General features: G+C 55.4%; 6 protein-coding genes across 6 annotated transcripts in view; 3 read left to right on the top strand and 3 right to left on the bottom strand.

Annotated features, from left to right (window-relative positions):
• Positions 1-1,056: 1,056 nt before the first annotated feature.
• On the bottom strand, positions 1,057-3,049 carry L969DRAFT_97574 (uncharacterized protein; the record flags this gene model as incomplete). Its single annotated transcript, XM_014709223.1, has 5 exons — positions 1,057-1,245; positions 1,292-1,757; positions 1,812-2,718; positions 2,784-2,879; positions 2,953-3,049. The coding sequence occupies 5 exons, from the start codon at positions 3,047-3,049 to the stop codon at positions 1,057-1,059; spliced, it is 1,755 nt and encodes a 584-aa protein (XP_014564709.1).
• A 37-nt stretch (positions 3,050-3,086) lies between these two features.
• Positions 3,087-5,898, top strand: L969DRAFT_91228 (uncharacterized protein). Its single transcript, XM_014709222.1, has 4 exons — positions 3,087-4,178; positions 4,232-5,034; positions 5,083-5,319; positions 5,373-5,898. Exons 1-4 carry the CDS (start codon positions 3,245-3,247, stop codon positions 5,817-5,819), a joined length of 2,421 nt encoding a protein of 806 aa, XP_014564708.1. The 5' UTR covers positions 3,087-3,244; the 3' UTR covers positions 5,820-5,898.
• An 87-nt stretch (positions 5,899-5,985) lies between these two features.
• L969DRAFT_20591 (uncharacterized protein) lies at positions 5,986-7,361 on the top strand (the record flags this gene model as incomplete). The annotated part of the gene is made up of 5 exons (XM_014709221.1): positions 5,986-5,991; positions 6,056-6,101; positions 6,160-6,212; positions 6,279-6,495; positions 6,553-7,361. 5 exons carry the CDS (start codon positions 5,986-5,988, stop codon positions 7,359-7,361), a joined length of 1,131 nt encoding a protein of 376 aa, XP_014564707.1.
• A 66-nt stretch (positions 7,362-7,427) lies between these two features.
• Positions 7,428-9,361, bottom strand: L969DRAFT_613933 (uncharacterized protein; the record flags this gene model as incomplete). Its single annotated transcript, XM_014709220.1, has 5 exons — positions 9,274-9,361; positions 8,911-9,221; positions 8,265-8,847; positions 7,737-8,209; positions 7,428-7,681 (listed from the first exon to the last, which is right to left on the bottom strand). The coding sequence occupies exons 1-5, from the start codon at positions 9,324-9,326 to the stop codon at positions 7,428-7,430; spliced, it is 1,674 nt and encodes a 557-aa protein (XP_014564706.1). The 5' UTR covers positions 9,327-9,361.
• Positions 9,362-9,375: 14 nt separating this feature from the next.
• On the bottom strand, positions 9,376-17,006 carry L969DRAFT_91224 (uncharacterized protein). Its single transcript, XM_014709219.1, has 11 exons — positions 16,857-17,006; positions 16,684-16,807; positions 15,893-16,627; positions 12,362-15,842; positions 12,120-12,315; positions 11,809-12,069; positions 11,052-11,759; positions 9,850-11,002; positions 9,732-9,797; positions 9,557-9,678; positions 9,376-9,506 (listed from the first exon to the last, which is right to left on the bottom strand). The coding sequence occupies exons 1-11, from the start codon at positions 16,971-16,973 to the stop codon at positions 9,438-9,440; spliced, it is 7,032 nt and encodes a 2,343-aa protein (XP_014564705.1). The 5' UTR covers positions 16,974-17,006; the 3' UTR covers positions 9,376-9,437.
• A 158-nt stretch (positions 17,007-17,164) lies between these two features.
• The window catches only part of L969DRAFT_91223 (uncharacterized protein), a 984-nt gene continuing 329 nt past the window's right edge, over positions 17,165-17,819 (top strand). The window contains exon 1 of the mRNA XM_014709218.1: positions 17,165-17,819. This exon is cut by the window's right edge and continues 114 nt beyond it. Coding sequence (XP_014564704.1) covers positions 17,181-17,687 — 507 coding nt within the window. The 5' untranslated portion in view covers positions 17,165-17,180 and the 3' untranslated portion in view covers positions 17,688-17,819.

The raw sequence follows: 17,819 nt of genomic DNA, 5'->3' as shown, positions 1-17,819 counted from the left end.
TCTTCCCACGAACTTTATAAAAAGTTGCGTATCGATAGAGCTTCCTCGGAACTCGTGAACCATAGACTGGAAGTGCCCGGCCAGCGGAAAGGCTGCGTCGGGTCTCCATGAATTGCATCATCAAACATTCGTGGGAGTGAATCCCTTGCAGACGACTTGACTGGAACAGAGTGCTGTAAGCAGTAGAGTAGCCTTGTTGCTACGATCTGCTGAGGCTAAGCTCTCGTTCTAAAGATTTGTGATCTCTCGATCACTCTTTCCGGTCGCTACTTGAGGGTGGTCACTACACGCGCTCACCAATTTGCACTCTCGCTTTAGGGTGGTCTCCACACGCTTCCTCGCTCAGCCAGCACACCCAAACCCGGCAGAGACAACAGCATCTTTTCAGATCTAGCGTTCCCAAAGAAATTTACCAACGGGCCAAGCAGTCTATAAGCTGATTCACGCGTCGCAAGCAAACAGAAGCAGACTCAATCAGAAGCCAACTCAATAATGAGCAAACGCGCGAGACAGATCTCAAAACGCGCAAGTCTATCATGCACAACTACAAAACTGGAAACCAAGTCGAACGATAATTACTAGCATACGTCAGCTGGAATAAACTATAGGGTCTATATACCTTTCAAATCTGGGGAAGCTAAACTAACAAAGCCGCCATTGGAGAAAAAGCGCGTTAATTGCTCTTTGTCACGCTATCGTGTCAACGCGTTTGCCAGCCACTCCGATCAGCGGTATGCGTGGGCTGTCGCCTGCAGAGCGGTCACAACATGCGATCATAACAGGCCAGCTTGTCAGCCATCTTCAGCAAGACTGCTGAGGATGTTGTCACATCGCACAGGCTTCACACGTCTCAGACTGCTATCATTTGAGGCAACCATGCAGAGGCGCCTGCATTCGAGACTGCCAACTCTACCTAAGGTAACGGATTCTGTAGCGTCGCGCGACGCCTGACGTTCATGTTGTCGGTGATCGGTGGTCCGGTGCTGGCTAGAGCTTCTCGCTATCTTCCTCACGTCAAGCACAGATAGAGAAGCTCATGCGCGAGCTGTCGAAGCGTCAATTGGCTGTGAACCAAAGGGCAAAGCAGGCGAACGTCTGCAATGCATACTTGTTGCGCCCCGCGAACGCAAGCACCATGAGACATTTGCATCTAAGACATTGCTCAATTGCGCATCTCGTCTTATGACGATGTAAAGCTCGAGACATGGTCTTCGATGGTCTTCTTGATCTGCTCCTCGAGCTCAGCTGCATGGCAGGAGGTATCAGCGAAACGAAGACCATCAGAGAAGACGGGGAACCACGCACGAGTCATCTTGCCTTTGCCAATCTCCTTCAACATACTTTCTTGACCCTTGAGGTGGTCACGGAATGACTTTTCCCAGGCAGTGATCTTGTCAACAGGAACCTTGTCCAGCTTTCCGTTGACGCCAGCGTACAGGATGGGGACCATCGTCTCAAAAGGCATCGGCTGGAATTGGCCTTGCTTGAGCAGCTCCGTCAGACGCGAGCCACGGTTGAGCAAATAGCGAGTAGAGGCATCGAGATCGGATCCGAACTGTGCGAAGGCGGCAACATCACGGTATTGCGCCAGGTATAGCTTGAGTGAGCCGGACACAGATTTCATGATTTTTGACTGAGCAGCAGAGCCGACACGGGAGACCGAGAGACCGACGTTGATGGCAGGTCGAACGCCCTTGAAGAAGAGCTCAGCCTCCAAGAAGATTTGTCCGTCAGTGATGGAAATGACGTTGGTGGGACTGCACGGCAGAACAGTCAGTAGGCTGTTTTCGACAGGAAAGGTAAGAACATACATGTAGGCAGACACATCACCACCTTGAGTCTCGATAATCGGCAGTGCTGTCAGGGAGCCTCCGCCGTGGTCCTTGTTGAGCTTTGCAGCACGTTCTAGCAGACGTGAGTGCAGGTAGAAGACATCACCCGGGTAAGCTTCACGTCCGGGCGGGCGACGAAGCAAGAGAGACATTTGACGGTACGCGACAGCCTGCTTGGACAGATCGTCGTAGATGATGAGTGCATGGCGGCCGTTGTCTCTGAACCATTCGCCCATTGCGCAGCCTGAGAAAGGCGCGAGGTACTGCAAGGGAGCTGCCTCGGAGGCGGTGGCTGCCACGATGATGGTGTACTTCATCGCATCGTTCTCTTCAAGCGTCTTGACAAGCTGGGCGACGGTCGAGCGCTTCTGTCCGATGGCGACGTAGACACAGTAGAGCTTCTGAGACTCGTCACCGGTGTCGTTGAATCGCTTCTGATTGAGGATGGTGTCGAGTGCGACGGCGGTCTTGCCGGTCTGGCGATCGCCGATGATGAGTTCGCGCTGTCCACGGCCGATGGGCACCATGGCGTCCACGGGCTTGAGACCGGTCATCATGGGCTGGTTGACAGAGTGACGGGGCAGGACGCCGGGCGCCTTGAGCTGAGAGCGGTAGCGCTCCTTGGTGTTGATCGGGCCCTTGCCATCGATGGGGTTGCCCAGCGCGTCGACGACACGGCCGAGCAGCTCTGGGCCGACGGGAACATCGACGATCTGGCCGGTACGCTTGACGGTGTCGCCTTCGCGGATGAGCCGATCGGAGCCAAAGACGGTAACACCGACATTGTCGGCTTCGAGATTGAGGCACATCCCACGTACGCCGGACGAGAACTCCACCATCTCATCTGCCTGGACATTGCGTAGGCCGTAGACTCGAGCGATACCGTCTATGCGGGCATGAGGCTCAGCACGGGACACGTGGACGGACAGCGAACCGGATGAGCCGGCTTACCTCCAATCGTCAAGACTCTGCCGGTCTCCTGGATGTCAGCAGCACCGCCAGATCCGGAGATGCGTGATTCGAGGATGGACGAGACCTCGGAAGCAGCTGCGAGAAGGAGGGGCAAAGCCAGCGTCAGCGAGGCTGGACAGGCTTTTGCACCGATAGGAAAGGAGCTTGCCTGGCTTGGCTGTTGCGTAGGCTCGCGAAGCAATCGCTGACCTCGCCACAGGCGCAGTACGGCAGATCCGACTAGCCGCGAGTGTCGCTCTCCTCATGAAGACCATTCTCTGCGGACGCTGGCAGGCGCTCTTGCCCAAGCTGAGTGAGTGCACGCAACGCGCTAAAGGGCGGTCACTCCTTTTCACCTGGGCCGACTCGGAATATCGGCATCACCCTGACTAACACGTGACCCGTCGCGCTGCTCAAACACTGACGGACGAAAGTCGAGAGCTGCCGCCTGCTCGCCTGCGATGCACGATGAAGAGGAGCTGGAGGAGCCCGCATTCGAGAGCGCATTCCTCAGAGACATCATTCAGCTGGAATCGAGTCAGGAGAAGAGCAACGCAAATCACAACCGGATCGCCGACTCTGTCGTCAGCCTAGCTACCTTCAGCGGCAGTGGACGGGGCATGTCGGAGTTCAGGGACCTCATGGGCACGTCACGTCATGATCAGAGGCCCGGCATACCTGCGCAAGTCCCCTTGACCGGCCCGGCGGTACCGAGCAAAAGATATGCCACAAGTCCTTCAGCGCTTTCTACGTCTCAAGCAGGCATAGGCACATACAGCGTCCTCGGCGCTCGCACTACCGGTCTCTCTGCATTAGCGAGAAGCTTGCATGCCAAAGACGGGAGCTCAAATCCGGAGCGACCGAGGCTACAACGTACAGCTTCTGCGAGCAGCTCTGGCCCTGTCAGCACACCGCAGACGACTGCCATTGCGGGCTCTCTGGATAGGAAGCGTAAACTGCCAAGCTATGTACCGGCAGCGCTGACTAGCTCACTCTCGGGTGGGTCATCCCTTGCACCATCGTCCAAATCGACAGACATACATCGACCGGATATGCTAGACGCCGTCACTAGCCAGGCGAGCACTTCGCTGTCTACTGTCGAGCTGGCGTCCGATAGTGCATCCGTCCCAGCTGTTACAGCTGTGACAATACCGATTGAAGACGATGAGAGGACGATCGTCAAGTCAAGCAGCTCAACAGGCCTGATAGCAGCCGGACAAGATGCTGCCCAGCAATATGGGCATGCAGTCTCGACACCAGCCGCACGATCAGCGTCTAATCACTTTGCGACTGCTGCGGCTGACAAAGCAACGCCTCAACCAATGTCTAGCCTCGAGCCATCAAATGTCAAAGACACCTTACGGCGGTATCGCAATCCGCGCTCTATCGTGAGGTGTAAGTACGCAGTAGGCGTGCGACAAGGGTTTCGCTGACTGCGTGCGTCACAGTGAGTACACTGCCACCAGCAAGACGAGCGCCAGTGCGCGAAGACTCAGCAGAGCCAAGTTCAGATCGATCCCACTCGCACTCAAGCAGCGCTTCAGCCAGCCCAGAGAGTCAGCGGTCCGACACTTCGTCAGAGCGCGAGCAACCGTCGCCCAAACTTGTATCTGGCCCTTCAGAGCCCGTGCGAGCGCCTGTCAGCGCCAGACCGATACCTCGCAGAGAGGGCAAGACTTTCGGTGACGATCGCGACATCCTCGGCGATTTGCCCCTAGCCCAAGCAAGAACGACGAATATTCCCACGCCAGAAGCGCCACCTCGTCAACATCTAGACTACAAGGTACCCACTAAGACTGAGTCGCCTTTGTATGCGCCACCAGCACAAGCAACAGCGACGCCTGTACAAAACGGTCAGATAGCATCAAAGGGCGAGCGATCTTCTCGCAAGTCGAGCCAGACCATCGTGGTCAACGGCAAGGTCTACATCCGCTCCGCGTTGCTCGGCAAGGGCGGTAGCAGTCGTGTTTATCGCGTTACCGACGCCGAGCACAATATCTTTGCCATCAAGAAAGTCCAGCTCAATCGGGGCGATGAGGAAACGTACACCTCATTCTGCAACGAGATTCAGCTGCTCATCAAGCTCAAAGGTCACAGCCGGATCATTCAGCTTGTCGATTCAGAGGTCAATGAGCAGCGAAAGACGCTTTACATGGTCATGGAAGTCGGGGAGATTGATCTAAACAATTTGCTGCAAGAGAAGATCGGCCAGCGGGTCAGCATGAACTTTGTAAGGCATGTGTGGGAACAGGTCAGTCGGATGCGCCGGGCTATCGCACAGGCTGACACGCGCGCGCAGATGCTCGAAGCAGTCAAAGTCGTTCACGATGCAGGCATAGTACATACCGACCTCAAGCCTGCCAACTTTGTACTTGTGAGAGGCGCGCTCAAGCTGATCGACTTTGGCATCGCCAAGGCGATTCCAAGCGATACAACCAATATTGCTCGAGACTCTCAGATTGGCACAGCCAACTATATGTCGCCGGAAGCCTTGTGCGACTCTGGTCTCGGCCCTCGAGGCGAGCGGATGATGAAGGTACGTCGTGACACGCTAAGCTGGGCTCTGCGCTGAGCACGCGATATTCGCAGCTCGGCCGCGCATCAGATGTCTGGTCGCTTGGCTGCATTCTCTACCAGATGGTCTATGGCATTACACCCTTTGGACACATCCGGATTCTGCAACATAAGATGATGGCGATTCAGAATCCCAAATTCGCCATCGCATTTCCGTCTCATGCAATCCCGACAGATCGCGAGGGACACCAGGTCTCGGAGGCTGCAGTCGAGGTCGAGCACGACTTGCTGGTCGTCCTGCGGTCCTGTCTCCGCTTCGATGCGAAGCAGCGTTCGACCATACCCGCTTTACTCGAAGACCCATTTCTCCGGAGTCAGCCATCAAGAGCCAGCGAGGCCACCATCTTCCGGCTCATTCGCGCCAATTGGCTTCGTTACGAGCAAAGCCCTCGAGGTACAGATAACGAGCGGCTGAGCCTGCTCGAAGACCTATTTTCCGAGCTTGTGACCATTACCCATTGATAGTGTTGTCGCTTTGTATGTGTCGTTGTCGGGCGGAGCGGCCACTTGAAAACACGTCGCCCGCGATATTGCTCTGCCCTGTCGGCCAGCAGGAGGCGTGAGAGTTTTGGCATGAAGCTCAAAGACGCGTAGGCGCGCGCTCCGTCTGCTTCGACGCACTCTCAAGATGCTGGTGCGTGCTGCTCACTATCGTCGCAGGATTGCATGACACTCATCTTGACCGGCGACGTGTACAGGAAGCAAGGCTGAAGACGGCGGATCTGTTGAAAAAGATCTTAGATGGTGAGCGTTGACTCCGTCCACTTCAAAGGCAGACAGCCCTGACTGCTCACGCGTGCAGCCATCAAGGAGCTCGTGACGGACGCCAATTTTGAATGCACGGATGAAGGGATCGTGCGTTGCTCAGACTGCTTCATCAGGGAAGGGGACCACCAAGACTGACAATGGCTCTTTGGGCAGAAACTGCAAGCGATGGATAACTCTCACGTCGCCCTCGTCTCCCTAGAGCTCGAGACTGGCGCGTTCGAGGACGACTACAGATGCGATCGGAACCTATCGCTCGGCATTAACCTCGCCTCTCTCACAAAGATCGTCAAGTGCGCCGGCAACGATGACCAGGTCACGCTGCGCGCTACCGACGATGGAGATGTCGTCAATCTGAGCTTCCAGGACCCCAGTGAGTGGTCTCCTGCGCGCGACAGACCGCTCATTCCTGAGCTGACGCGTCGCGCAGAGACTGACCGGATCGGCGAGTATGAGCTCAAGCTCATGGATATCGACCAAGAGCAGCTCGGCATTCCCACAACAGAGTACGATGCCGAGATCAGCATGCCCTCGCATGAATTCAGACGCATCATCAACGATCTGTCCGGCATTGGCGAATCTGTCAAGATTGAGGCCACCAAGGAGAACGTCAAATTCTTTTCGGACGGTGATATCGGCAAGGCCTCGGTGACGCTCAAACCAACCGGCGGATCAGCTATTTCCAATGGCCGCAAGCCATCTGCCAAAATAGCGCCGAAGAAGAAGAAGAACATCGCGCGAGATGACGACGAGGAAATGGAGGACGAAGAGGACGTAAAGCCTACAATAAAGAAGGAGGCAGCGCCTATCGCCGTCTCTGGGGACGAAGACGACGAAGAGGTCTCTAAGCCAAAGAAGAAGGGCAAGAAGGTCGTCCAGTCTGACTCTGACGGCGAAGACGGTGGGGCCGGTGAGGACGATGAGGAGCAGGAGCAACCTGAAGAATCTGAAGAAGAAGAGGAGACGAGCAAGAAGCGCAAGCGAGCCGGCAAGGAGACGAAGAAAGGCAAGCCATCCAAAGATGACGGTTCCAACAATTCCGTCACGATCACGCTCAATCAGTCGGTCTCGCTCTTCTTCACGACCAAGTACCTGGCAAACTTCTCAAAGGCGGCAACGCTCTCCAATCAAGTACAGCTCAAGATGTCGAACGAAATCCCTTTGCTTGTCGAGTTTGGATTCGAAGGTGGCAAGATCTCATACTATCTCGCGCCAAAGATCAGCGACGATGATACATAAGTCTTGTCAACCGTGTACAAACAGTGCAGCTCCTCTGCTACAGCATCTGCACATGCATTGTCTAGTCTAGAAGCCGTACGATGAATAATGAGAGTGTCCTCCGCCGTACTGAGAACTAAAGCCCGAGCGAGCGAACATGGAGGGATCGAACGCAAAGCCTCCCATGCCCGTGTCTGGCATGCTCGTGCCATCATCGCCTAGGTCAAATCGGCGACGCTTCTGAGGGTCAGAGAGGATACTGTAGGCCTCGCTGACCTGCTTGAACTTGTGCTCGTCGCCGCCCTTGTCCGGATGGTGGATCAGGCTCTGGCGACGATAGGCTGCAGAAGAGAAATTCAGTGCTTGGACTGCCTAGTAGTAGAAAAGGTTGCATACCTCGTTTGATGTCACCGTCATTGGCATCGCGCTCGACACCAAGAACCTTGTAATGATTGATCATCTTGCTCTGCTTGAGCTCGATGCGTGCAGATTTGAGCTCCTTGTCTGCTGTCGCCTCTTCCGGGGTGCCCTTGGTCGCCGCGCTAAGGGCAGCTTCGAAAGTCGCGACGGCAGCTTCGTAGTCTTCGAGAGCGAGCTGGCTCTTTGCCTTTGTGCGTAGAGCTTTGTAATGCGTCGGGAGATCGCGCAGGACGGTCTCACAGTCTCGGAGAGCAGCTTGATGGTCCGGTAGCTTGCTGTATGCGACCGCACGATTGCTCAGTAAAGTGAAGCGCATTGTCTCGTTCTCTTGGTCGATGGTCATTGTCTCGGTATAAATCGCAATTGCTTCTCGCCATCGACTGGCCTTGAAGGCAGAATTGCCTTCATCTTTTTTGCTATCCAGAAGCTTCGCTCGCTTCAAGCCCGTCCTGCACCTTGTCCTTCAGTCGTGTTCAGACTTGGGGGCGCATCAGTGAGACTTACCTTGCGTTTGCATAGTCTGGATCGCCTCGCAGGGCTTGCTGAAAGTGCGCGATGGCTTGCGCGTTATTGCCGGTCAGGTAGAGCACCCTGCCCCGCCAGTAGAGTGCCTCTGGATCGGATGTATTGAGCCGGAGCGCGTCGCTTGCTACCGCGCTAGCTTCCTCTAAGCGCTTCTTGGCGATGAGTGCCTGGATACGCCAGCTTCTCCAGGCTGAAGGTCCGCTCTCGACGTCCTTCTCGATATCCTCGAGGCCAACGAGCACCATACTCCAGTCACCAGCGCCAATTTGACGCTCGAGGTGAGCCACCTTGACGCGCACACGAGCGAGTTTGACGAGGTCCCTTTTGGCTTCGGCGTGGCTTGCATCGAGCTCCAAGACAGCATTGAGGGTCGCCGAAGCAGGGTCAAAGAGGCCGCATGCCAGCTGGCAACGGCCGAGACGGGCCAGCGTCTTGACCTTTGGCTGCGCCTTTTCAAGCTCTGCCGCGGTCTTGCAGTCTTCCAGAGCTGCCCGGTAGCTCTTGATGGCCATGTAGGCTGCCGCTCTGTTGGTCAGATAGGACGCCTCGGCAGGATCGAGCTCTGCAGCGTGGCGAGAGAGGCATCAGCGGACTGCCAATGAACATCACGCGCGATGAAGCTCACCAATGGCAGCGGAATAGCGAGCAGCAGCATTGCGGTAGTCGCCCGCCCTGAAGTACTCGTTGCCGACGGTCTTTTCATAGCTAGCCTGCTCTTCCTTGGACATTGAGAGATAGTACTGGTCCTCGTCGACGTCCATCCCGTTGGGCGACTCGGACTCGTCCTCGTAGGCTGAAGATGCCGATGAAGATGCTGTAGAGGATGCAGCTGAGCTTGAGCTCCTGGCTCGTCCATTGGTTCTGCTGGCGGAAGTGGAAGCGACGGGCGGTTGGCTCTGACTCGAGCTCTGCGACTGCGTTGAGGCCATGTTGGCTCTGGCCCATCCCTGTCAGCTAGGACAGCAGAGAACTTGCCAGCTGGCCTCACCTCCGCGTCTTCGCCCTCTGTGCGCCAGACCGCCGCTTTGACGTCTCTGACATGAAGCGATCGAGCGAAATTATCAAGCCGACAAATTCCAGACGAAATTTTGTGGTAAAGGCAGTTTGCATTCAATGCACACGTCGGCGCCCCGGCACTCGATGATGCGCCATCTACCAGAACGCGCACCAGCCCACGAAGCTCTGCGAGAGATTCTCGATCGCAGTTGCTTGGACGATCAGCTGTGTGACTTGTCAGCCTTCCTGCGCGTGGGCGTGAGGGGCGAACTGACCTTGTCGACCTGATCTGCCACTGACAGGCTGACGGTCGGCTTGAAGTCTCGCCCGGTCAGCTTCTGAGTAACGCGATCGACGACTTGGAGCGCTCTCTGATTGAGTGCATCAGCAGCTTCCTCTGCGGAGCCCCCGTCAGGACAGTGCCACTGATCAGGAAGACGCAAGGCCTACCATCGGCCAGATTGGTCTCGTCGACTTTCGGGCGACGAGCATAGGCCCGGCCACCCTCTTGTGCGACTGTATAGACCCGTCAGAACTCGTAACGAGAGGTCTGACGACAGTGACTGACCTTCTGAAGCAGCTGCGGGTGTCTTGCGAGAGCCCGTAACGAGACGCCAATTAATGAGCGGATCGTGCACAAACGCTTCGAGCACAGCAATGATAGACTCTTTGTTGTCTCTCGCGACGCGCATTGTGTTTTCGCAGCATAGTCTGAAGGTTCCCTCGACGCCAGAGATTTCCATGGCGAGTGTGAGCATGCGCGTCAGCCTGAACGGCACTCGTTCGGGATACTTCTCTCGCGCCATGGCCACCTCGAAGCAGTCTCCGAAATCGACATGGACGACCCGGGCCGACCCTCGCTCGAGCAATAGATTCGAGGGATGGCGATCCCCCAAGCCAAGGATGTGTCCGATCATGCTCATGCAGGCCAGCGATCGCGAATAGTTGCTACGCCGATCGAGCCATGCTTCCGAATTGCGTGACTTGAGCCAGAGCACTCGGTATAGATCTTGTCCAGTCGTGTTGTCAAGCGCGTATTCGAACACTTCGATCTTTTGCATCAGGCAAAGGTGGTCGTAGTCGGGCGCCATCTGGAGCATCAATCGATGCTCGATGTTGAGGAGTATCTTGCGGCTGTCTCGATAATTCTTGATGAGCACATGCAGCGTATCGGTCTGCTCAACCCAGCCGAGCAGTCCAGAATTGGGGGAGAGTGGCACGACAGGATAACGCTGGATGCTGAGATGTCGCTTGAACGTCTCTGGATCTCTCGACAATAGTGTGTTGACAAGGCCAAAGAGCTGCATGACCCGCTCGTCCTGTCGCAAATCCTCGTGGCCTTTCAGCAGGAAGGGATATTCATGCCCGTCGCTGCCGGTGATTCTCAATTTTCGCGGTCGTTGCTTCGAGGTGAGGACGTCGAAGGCAGGCGCGAATTTGCCGATCCGGACGATAGGCTTTCCACTGTGGTAAGTGCCGGGTACGGCCAGGCTGAGGTCCTTCACTGCCAGCAATTTGGGCGAGACATGCTGTAACTCTAGGACGGTCGTCTGAGGGAGCGCTTTGGTGATTTTGCGGAAGACGTGGTAGTACAGATCCCAAGCCCGATTGAGATCGTTGTGTTCGCCGTATTGCTTATAACGGCGACAGGATTCACGGGCATCCTGTAGGTCGCGTCCATATGTCTGATGGAAAGCAATCTCGCGCAAGGTCTCAGGTCCCTGAGAGAGCATGTCAGGAATCAACAGCCAGCATAAGCAGAGGACATACCCTCTCGAGCATATCATGTAGTGGGTCTAGCGTTGCAAACATGGCCTCGACATTATGGTCGCCATAGAATAAGCGCGAAGCTTCTTCCAGACCCTCATGCCATAGCTCTTGCCATAATATTGCCACTCTGATAAGCTCTTGACTGACCAGGAGCGCCTGTTCGACGAGCAAAGCGCTATGCTCGCGCATTTTGTCCATGATAGCCAAAGCTGCTTTGCGACGAGGTGCGCTAGGATATTTCGAAGCGACTGTGAGAGCATAGACGAGAGCTTGTGGATGCGCTCGACCCACGTCCGTAAGAACCTGTTGAATCAAGCGTCGCACATTGGCGCTCGGAGCATGTATGCGGGCGATCAATTGGGGTATGACTTCGAGCCACGTGTCGACCGACACATTGGTGAACCCCTCTGCGATCGCGCCACTCACATCGGGATGGTAGCCGTACTTGAACCATAGCGTGAGCAGGCGCAGCGTGTCCTGCACGGAATTGCCTGGAGATAAAGCGATCGATTGGAAGAAGGCCTGAACAGATGGCACAAGATGGCCTGCAAAGAGCTCGGGAGAAATAGCTTCGTTATCTGGCTGCGTTTTGACGTAATGCGAAACGACTTCAGAATTCGCCAGCGCCCAAGCATGCCACGCCTTATACCATCGATGATCGAGACGCGTTGCGACAAGATAAGACTTGAGGACATCTGGCACATGTTCCTGCAACGATACGATCAGCAGCTGGGCCTGACTGGCGGGAAAAGCTTACAGAGCCCCAGTCATCTTGCAGAGTCATCTGCCATTCGCCGAGTTTGTAGTAGCATCGTGCGAGCAGATGAGTATAGTCCTGCAGAGAGTCAGACATGAGCAGCTCGGTTTGGGCTCGTCTATCCCCAGAACCCTGTAGCCCCAAGTCCTGCGAGAGTCTCGCTGTGAAGTCGCGCAGATATGCCAAAGTCTCCTCCCGGGCACCACTTGCCCACATGAATTTCAGGTGAGCGTAGATGACGTGAGGCGGCCCCTGCATAGCCTGTTGATATAGCGTCAGCTCGCGCTCGTTTCGCAAGCTTTGCACCCTACAGGTCCTTCAGCGTCGCCATAGTCATCACCCAGCAGCGAGTTGAGGGTCTTCTCTGCCAGACCTAACCTGCCAGATTTGCGGCAGAGGTTAGCAAATTTTATCCACATCTCCATGTTCTCTCGAGGCGTCATGACGAGCGCGCGCACTTTGAGTATCCGCTGCCAGACTTCAACATCTGGCTGACATCCTCGCAGCCTACGACTACAGTCAGCCTGCGCTATTCTGAGCAAAGTGAGCACACCTCTTCATCCATGTCTTCTGAATGACCTGACGACGCTCCCTGGAGTCATTGGCGTCTCTACAGCTCTCCTTGTACTGGATGATCTCTTCGAGTTCTGCCAGCATTTGCACACGCACGATCTGGTTGTAGGCGCGGTTGTAAGACTCGCCAATGAGCGTAGTGAGCTCAGTGTCGAGGAGGTCTCGTGTCTTGTTGACATGCTGCTGTGCCTTGTTGAACTGATTGCGATGGATGTTGAGGATCGCACGAAACCAAGATCGATCTGCAGAGTCATGTTTGAGAGCCGAGATGTAGTCGTCCATAGTCTCCCATTGCGTCAAACCCCAAGCTGCTGCCGCTGCAAGCGGTGCGATTTTGCGCCGGACATCGAGCGTAGCGCTAGACCAGTTCTCTTGAGCAAGATGTGAGAGCGACTCCCATTCGCCAAGGGCATGGAGGCACCGCATCCGACCAAGGACAATCTCGATGTTGTCCGGTTCGTCCTGTTGCTTGCGTTCATATGCGGCCAGAGCATCTTCCCATCGCTCGAGCTTCTCATACCAATCTTCCTTGAGTGCAATGTCGTACTGCCTCTGTGCATGCGTGAGAATGCCGACAGCGACGTCGGGCTGCTGCAGCTGATTATTGATCCGAATCAGCGCCTCAATCGTCTCTGGCATCGGCTCGGTCATGCATTCTAGCTCTTTGTAGTGAAGCGCTTTGGCATAAGCGTGACACTTTGTGGCGTACGATCCAAGGGCTCGAATGGAAATTGGTAAGACCTTGTCATCATGCTCCATGAATTCAGCGAGGTTCAGTAGAGTCTGCATGATTTCTGGCGGCACCGTCGGCGAAGACAGGGCACTCTCGATGGCCCTAACTAGCTCGTCCTGGTACTGATCGTAGAGCTCTGTCCAGCAGGACACGAAGGAGGCGTTGAATAGGTCGCGTGCGAGGGGCTGGTAAACTTCAGCAAGGTTTGCGCATGCTCGTAGCGAGTGCGATGGCGAAGACTTAAGCAGCTGTACACTGAGCCGCTTTAGCCATTCTCGCCAGTCGTCTGGCTTTGCGCGATCGACTGTCTCCCAGGCGCTCTTGAGATTTTGCTGATTCACTGGCAGCTTATTAATGCCAGCATCTGCAGCCGGATTTGCCTCTGCACTTGCTACAACGTCGAAATTACCGTAACCGAGATCCTCGGGCAGGCTCTCGCCCTTGAGCAAAGTCGAGATCAGATGCTGGTATTTCTGGTGTTGTATCCGGCTTTGCACGAGACATTTGTTGACCATCGGAATGAAGCTGGCATAATCAGCGCCTATTTGAGCGACGAGAGCACACAGAGCGTCCATAGCAGCAATCTTGAGCTCGGTCGGAGCGCTTGTGAGGATTCTAGCCAGCGGATGTATGATGCGAGATGCATAGTCTGCAAAGTTGATCTTGCGACAGAGTATGCCAGCTGTCTGTATGGCCGCTTTGCGTATATTGATCGGCGCAGTCGTGCGTTCCATCGTTCGCACGATGACCGGTATGACCAAATGGAGATATTCTTCGAGGTTCGCACCAATCGTGCCAAAGGCGTGCAGGACGCGAAGCTGTATCGCTGTCTTGCGGTCCCCATCGCCATCGAATACGCTTAATAATGCAGGCAACAGAGCCGGTAAATACACCTTGAATTCGCCTTCCAGTGCGACTGCGATGGACTCGATCAGGTCGACGATGATCAGTTGAACGCCGGCCCCGTTAGGCCAGAAATCTTTGATTAGGCCTAGGATAGGGTCCAGGTGATTTCGGACGTGCTGACGAACCATCGCGATGAGATGACCGAGATTCTGGAAATAGTACTCCTGCAAGCCCGGCGAGCAAGATCGCATGGCGCCAAGAAAGGCAGGTATGACTTGCGGCAGAAAGGTGACGCATTTAAGGCGCAACGAACGGAAGATGTACATCACTGCCTCGATCACTGCTGTATGATGGTTGGACAGCGACGGATCGCGAAGGATCGCAAGAAGCGCACTGAAGGCAATCGTTGGATAGTATTCATCGTGCGAAGGCCCAATGTTTGCCGGATGCGAGGGATCGGCAGGATTCTGAGCTTTGACTGCTGTCTCTGATGATTGTCTCTCTCCTGCCGTTTGCCGGTACGGATCCAGAGCACCGAGGATGCCCATGACGCGGATCGTTTCTCTCCGGATTGACGAGTTCTGCTCGCTCTTGAGTACTGCTATCAAGTTGCCCAACAGACTGGGATGATCCAAGTACGGATCGATGACATAGCCGGAGTGAGACGCGAGCTGTCCTAGAGCGTGTAGGGCCGCGTCTCGCTTGATTGGTGAGGCCTGATCGTACAAAGTCTCGATGATAAGTGTCATATAATCTTCCAGATGCGGCAGCACGTCCTCGCCGCCAACTTTAGCCAGTTCTCCAAGAGCCAACATAATGCTCGAAGCCACTGCCGGCACACGATCGCGCGCCTTTGGGAGGAGAACCTTGATGATTGGCAGAACATATGGCTTGGTCAGCCGCTGCGAGGCGCTTATCAGAAGAGTCAGTAACGTGGCGCTCTCTTCGCGGCTACGATTCGATGTTGAGTATTCCAGTTCCGTTAGTAGCTGGATGAGCGTTTTGCGAAGCGAGGGCATGACATAGGCTGGATTATACGCCGAGAGGCGACCGATGATCTTGATTGCGATCACTCGATTGCCATAAATCTCGTCATTGAGCGCGATAAACAGCGAGCGCACGTTTTCCGCCTGAGCGAGGTGTCGATCGAACTTGGGATCCAGTGATTCGAGCGTTGTCTGTCTGATTGTTGGGTCGGGATCGGCGATGGCGACGATGAGCAGCTTCTCGAGTATTGTGCCAACCAGACGTATAGCATGACTGCTCGTCTGGAAGATGACAGGATCGCGAGCAAAGAGCTTGCAGCATGTCTGCGCAGACGCTTTCCGCACGTCTGCGCTGTCATCCTCTAGATAGCCAACGACAGTGTCCTTAACGAATTCGCTTAGTACATGTCCAGTAAAGTCGAAGGTGCCCAGCGTGACGAGGGCCAGGCTGATGATTGACGGATTCCGTTGTTCGGCGCCGGCTGCCAGTTCGGGCTCGCGTAAAGTCAGCGAACCGTTGAGCTTCGCCTGGGGCGGAGCGCCAGGCGGTCGAAACGGCTGACCGCTCAGAATCATTGAGAGCAGGTTGAGTAGCCTCGTGCGGACAGTCGCTGCCAAGGGGGGTATATGATGCGCGAGATCAACGAGGGCGCGGCACAGCGATTCACTGAGGCCAAATGCAAACATGAGGTCGAGTAATTCGTGCATGTGTTTGGTGAGCGCTTGACCGACTGCAGTGGCTAGCATGCTGATGCACTGGAAGATGGCGCTCTCTGGCGGGGCCGTTTTCCGGCCCCTGGCAAGCAGACCGTCCTTGATACTGGCCAGGACGGCATCAAGGTAAGGAGCCATGCTGGATGTCACCGATAACGCCACATGTCCGATAGCGTGGTAAGCTGTGCAGGCATCAATTTATGTGAGGCGCGATTGCGATCAAATGACTCACAGATAGCTCGATCTCGTTCTTTCTTGAGTTGGCCGAGCAGATAGACCATCCCTTTGTGCAGGTAGTGCGCAATAAATTCCGTGTGATTGTAAGACGCTAAAGTGGGTATCAATTCGATGACGGCTTTGCGAACGAGCGTCTCTCTGTGATCTTTATAGCTAAAGATCTGTTCGCAGACTTCGATATAGCGCGCATGCATGAACATCCCGGCCCGCAGGAACAGCTCTTGGTAGCCCAGTAGAGAGCCATGAATAGCGTCCGGTGTGGCCATCTTGAAGCCTCTTTGCGCCTGCTCGAAGACCATGATGTACCATTCGTTCTTGAGCTGACCTTCGCGCTGAGACGCAATTTCGAGGCAGCCATTGAGAGCAGCGGCTGCAGACTCTCTGATGGCGACTTTCGGATCCCGAAGGGCTGTCCAGAGGTTGTCGAGCAGCTCCGGAACGTGCTCATAAACAAGTGCAGGCACTGCCTTGGCCAATTCGCGTACAACCAATGCAGCTGCATACCGACGATTCTCGATACGCTCGCCCTGCAGCCATTCGAGGGCAGCTTTGATCTGCACATCGACATACTCGTTCATCGCATTGCCGCCTTGACTGACCAGACGAGCGTAGGCTTTCGCAGCTAGCGACATGACCTGTGGATCCGCGCAGGGTAGCGCCTTTGAGGTGAAGTTGACGAGGCGAGATGCACGGAGCGGATCTCCTGCTGGCAGGATGTCGATAATGCTGTCTGTGCGAAGCAAGAGACGTCAGTCAGCCGCCCTGCTGATCCTAAGAGCAGCTTACCGATGGCAGAGATGCCAGCGAGCTTGTCGTTGACGTCTGTGCTATTGCATAAAGTGAACAAGTGCGGACTGATCTCTGACCAGATCCTTGCGAAGCCGTTACTGCCCTGCGAGCCCGCGAGGATCTGCAGGGCGCTCATGAGTGACATTGGTGCTCGAAGTCAGGAGACTGACATATTGTCTGAATTCTGAGGTCGCGCGCAGCCTGTCATCGCCTCGCGAGCGCATGCACTGAAGCATCTGCTGCATGCTCGCCGCCCCAGTGGACGAGCCAGCCGCAGATGAGCTCATGTCTGACACGCAACCGCTCGCTGCTGTTCGCTGTTAGTCGCGATGTGAAGTAATTAATTTATTGACGTACAAATCTGTGCTTCCTGGCATTGAAATATTGACGCGCTGGCGCTACAGACGAATTCGTGACAGGAGTGACGCGGTGACAGCCGGTGCAGCTGCTCAAGTCAGACAGGCTCAGGGCGCCTTGCGTGAACACACAGGGCGATGGATGACGTCTTTGGCGAGTCTATGCCCGACGAGAGCTTGCATCTAGAGCGACGCTTTCATTCGGCGGGCTATCGCGAAGGCATCACTGCCGGCAAGCTTGCATCGCTGCAAGCTGGCTTCAACGACGGCTACCAGACTGGTGTGCCGCTCGGCAAGAGGCTGGGCGAGATTCGCGGTCGACTGACTGCTCTCATCGCTATTGCCACTATGCTCAGATGTCCGGCAGACAATCTGCGAGGACTGCTCAGCGACGCCAACAAGCTGAGCTTTGCTGAGCTNGCTCCACCAGACGCAGAGGCCGAAGAACACGCACGACTCGAGCATGGCGAGCCCTTTGAGATCTCACCTGAGCTAGACCCACACAGTCAAGTTGACCTGCTTGCGCACGCGATGAACACGCTATCATCGGACGACGCAACGCCAAAGTCTCACCTGTCAGCTCAGCAGCAGCTATCACGCATGGAGACCAGCCTTTCCGCTGCGCAAGCTGATCTCGGAATCTGACGCAATGGCAGCGCTCGATACGAGAAAGCAATTCTCCGCGCCTTTGCACACGACTGAATCATCGAGCGGATGTTTCAAAGGCATTCAGACCTGGTGTTAGCATCTGCCTGAAGCTTCGCATGTCACTCATTC

Source organism: Mixia osmundae, assembly GCF_000708205.1.
Source record: "Mixia osmundae IAM 14324 unplaced genomic scaffold scaffold_18, whole genome shotgun sequence".
NCBI classification, from domain to species: domain Eukaryota; kingdom Fungi; phylum Basidiomycota; class Mixiomycetes; order Mixiales; family Mixiaceae; genus Mixia; species Mixia osmundae.
Note: the sequence above shows the minus strand (reverse complement) of the source record. Positions and strands in the feature narration are given on the sequence as shown.

Bases quoted from the DNA above. Each gene is read 5' to 3' on its own strand.
- L969DRAFT_91228 (XM_014709222.1), top strand. From the start codon at position 3,245: ATGCACGATGAAGAGGAGCTGGAGGAGCCCGCATTCGAGAGCGCATTC. The intron at 4,179-4,231 runs GTAAGTACGCAG...CGTGCGTCACAG, and splicing joins TCCGCGCTCTATCGTGAGGT to TGAGTACACTGCCACCAGCA. The intron at 5,320-5,372 runs GTACGTCGTGAC...CGATATTCGCAG, and splicing joins GAGGCGAGCGGATGATGAAG to CTCGGCCGCGCATCAGATGT.
- L969DRAFT_91224 (XM_014709219.1), bottom strand. From the start codon at position 16,973: ATGAGCTCATCTGCGGCTGGCTCGTCCACTGGGGCGGCGAGCATGCAG. The intron at 16,808-16,856 runs GTCAGTCTCCTG...AGCGCCCTGCAG, and splicing joins CCTCAGAATTCAGACAATAT to ATCCTCGCGGGCTCGCAGGG. The intron at 11,760-11,808 runs GTAAGCTTTTCC...GTATCGTTGCAG, and splicing joins TGCAAGATGACTGGGGCTCT to GAACATGTGCCAGATGTCCT.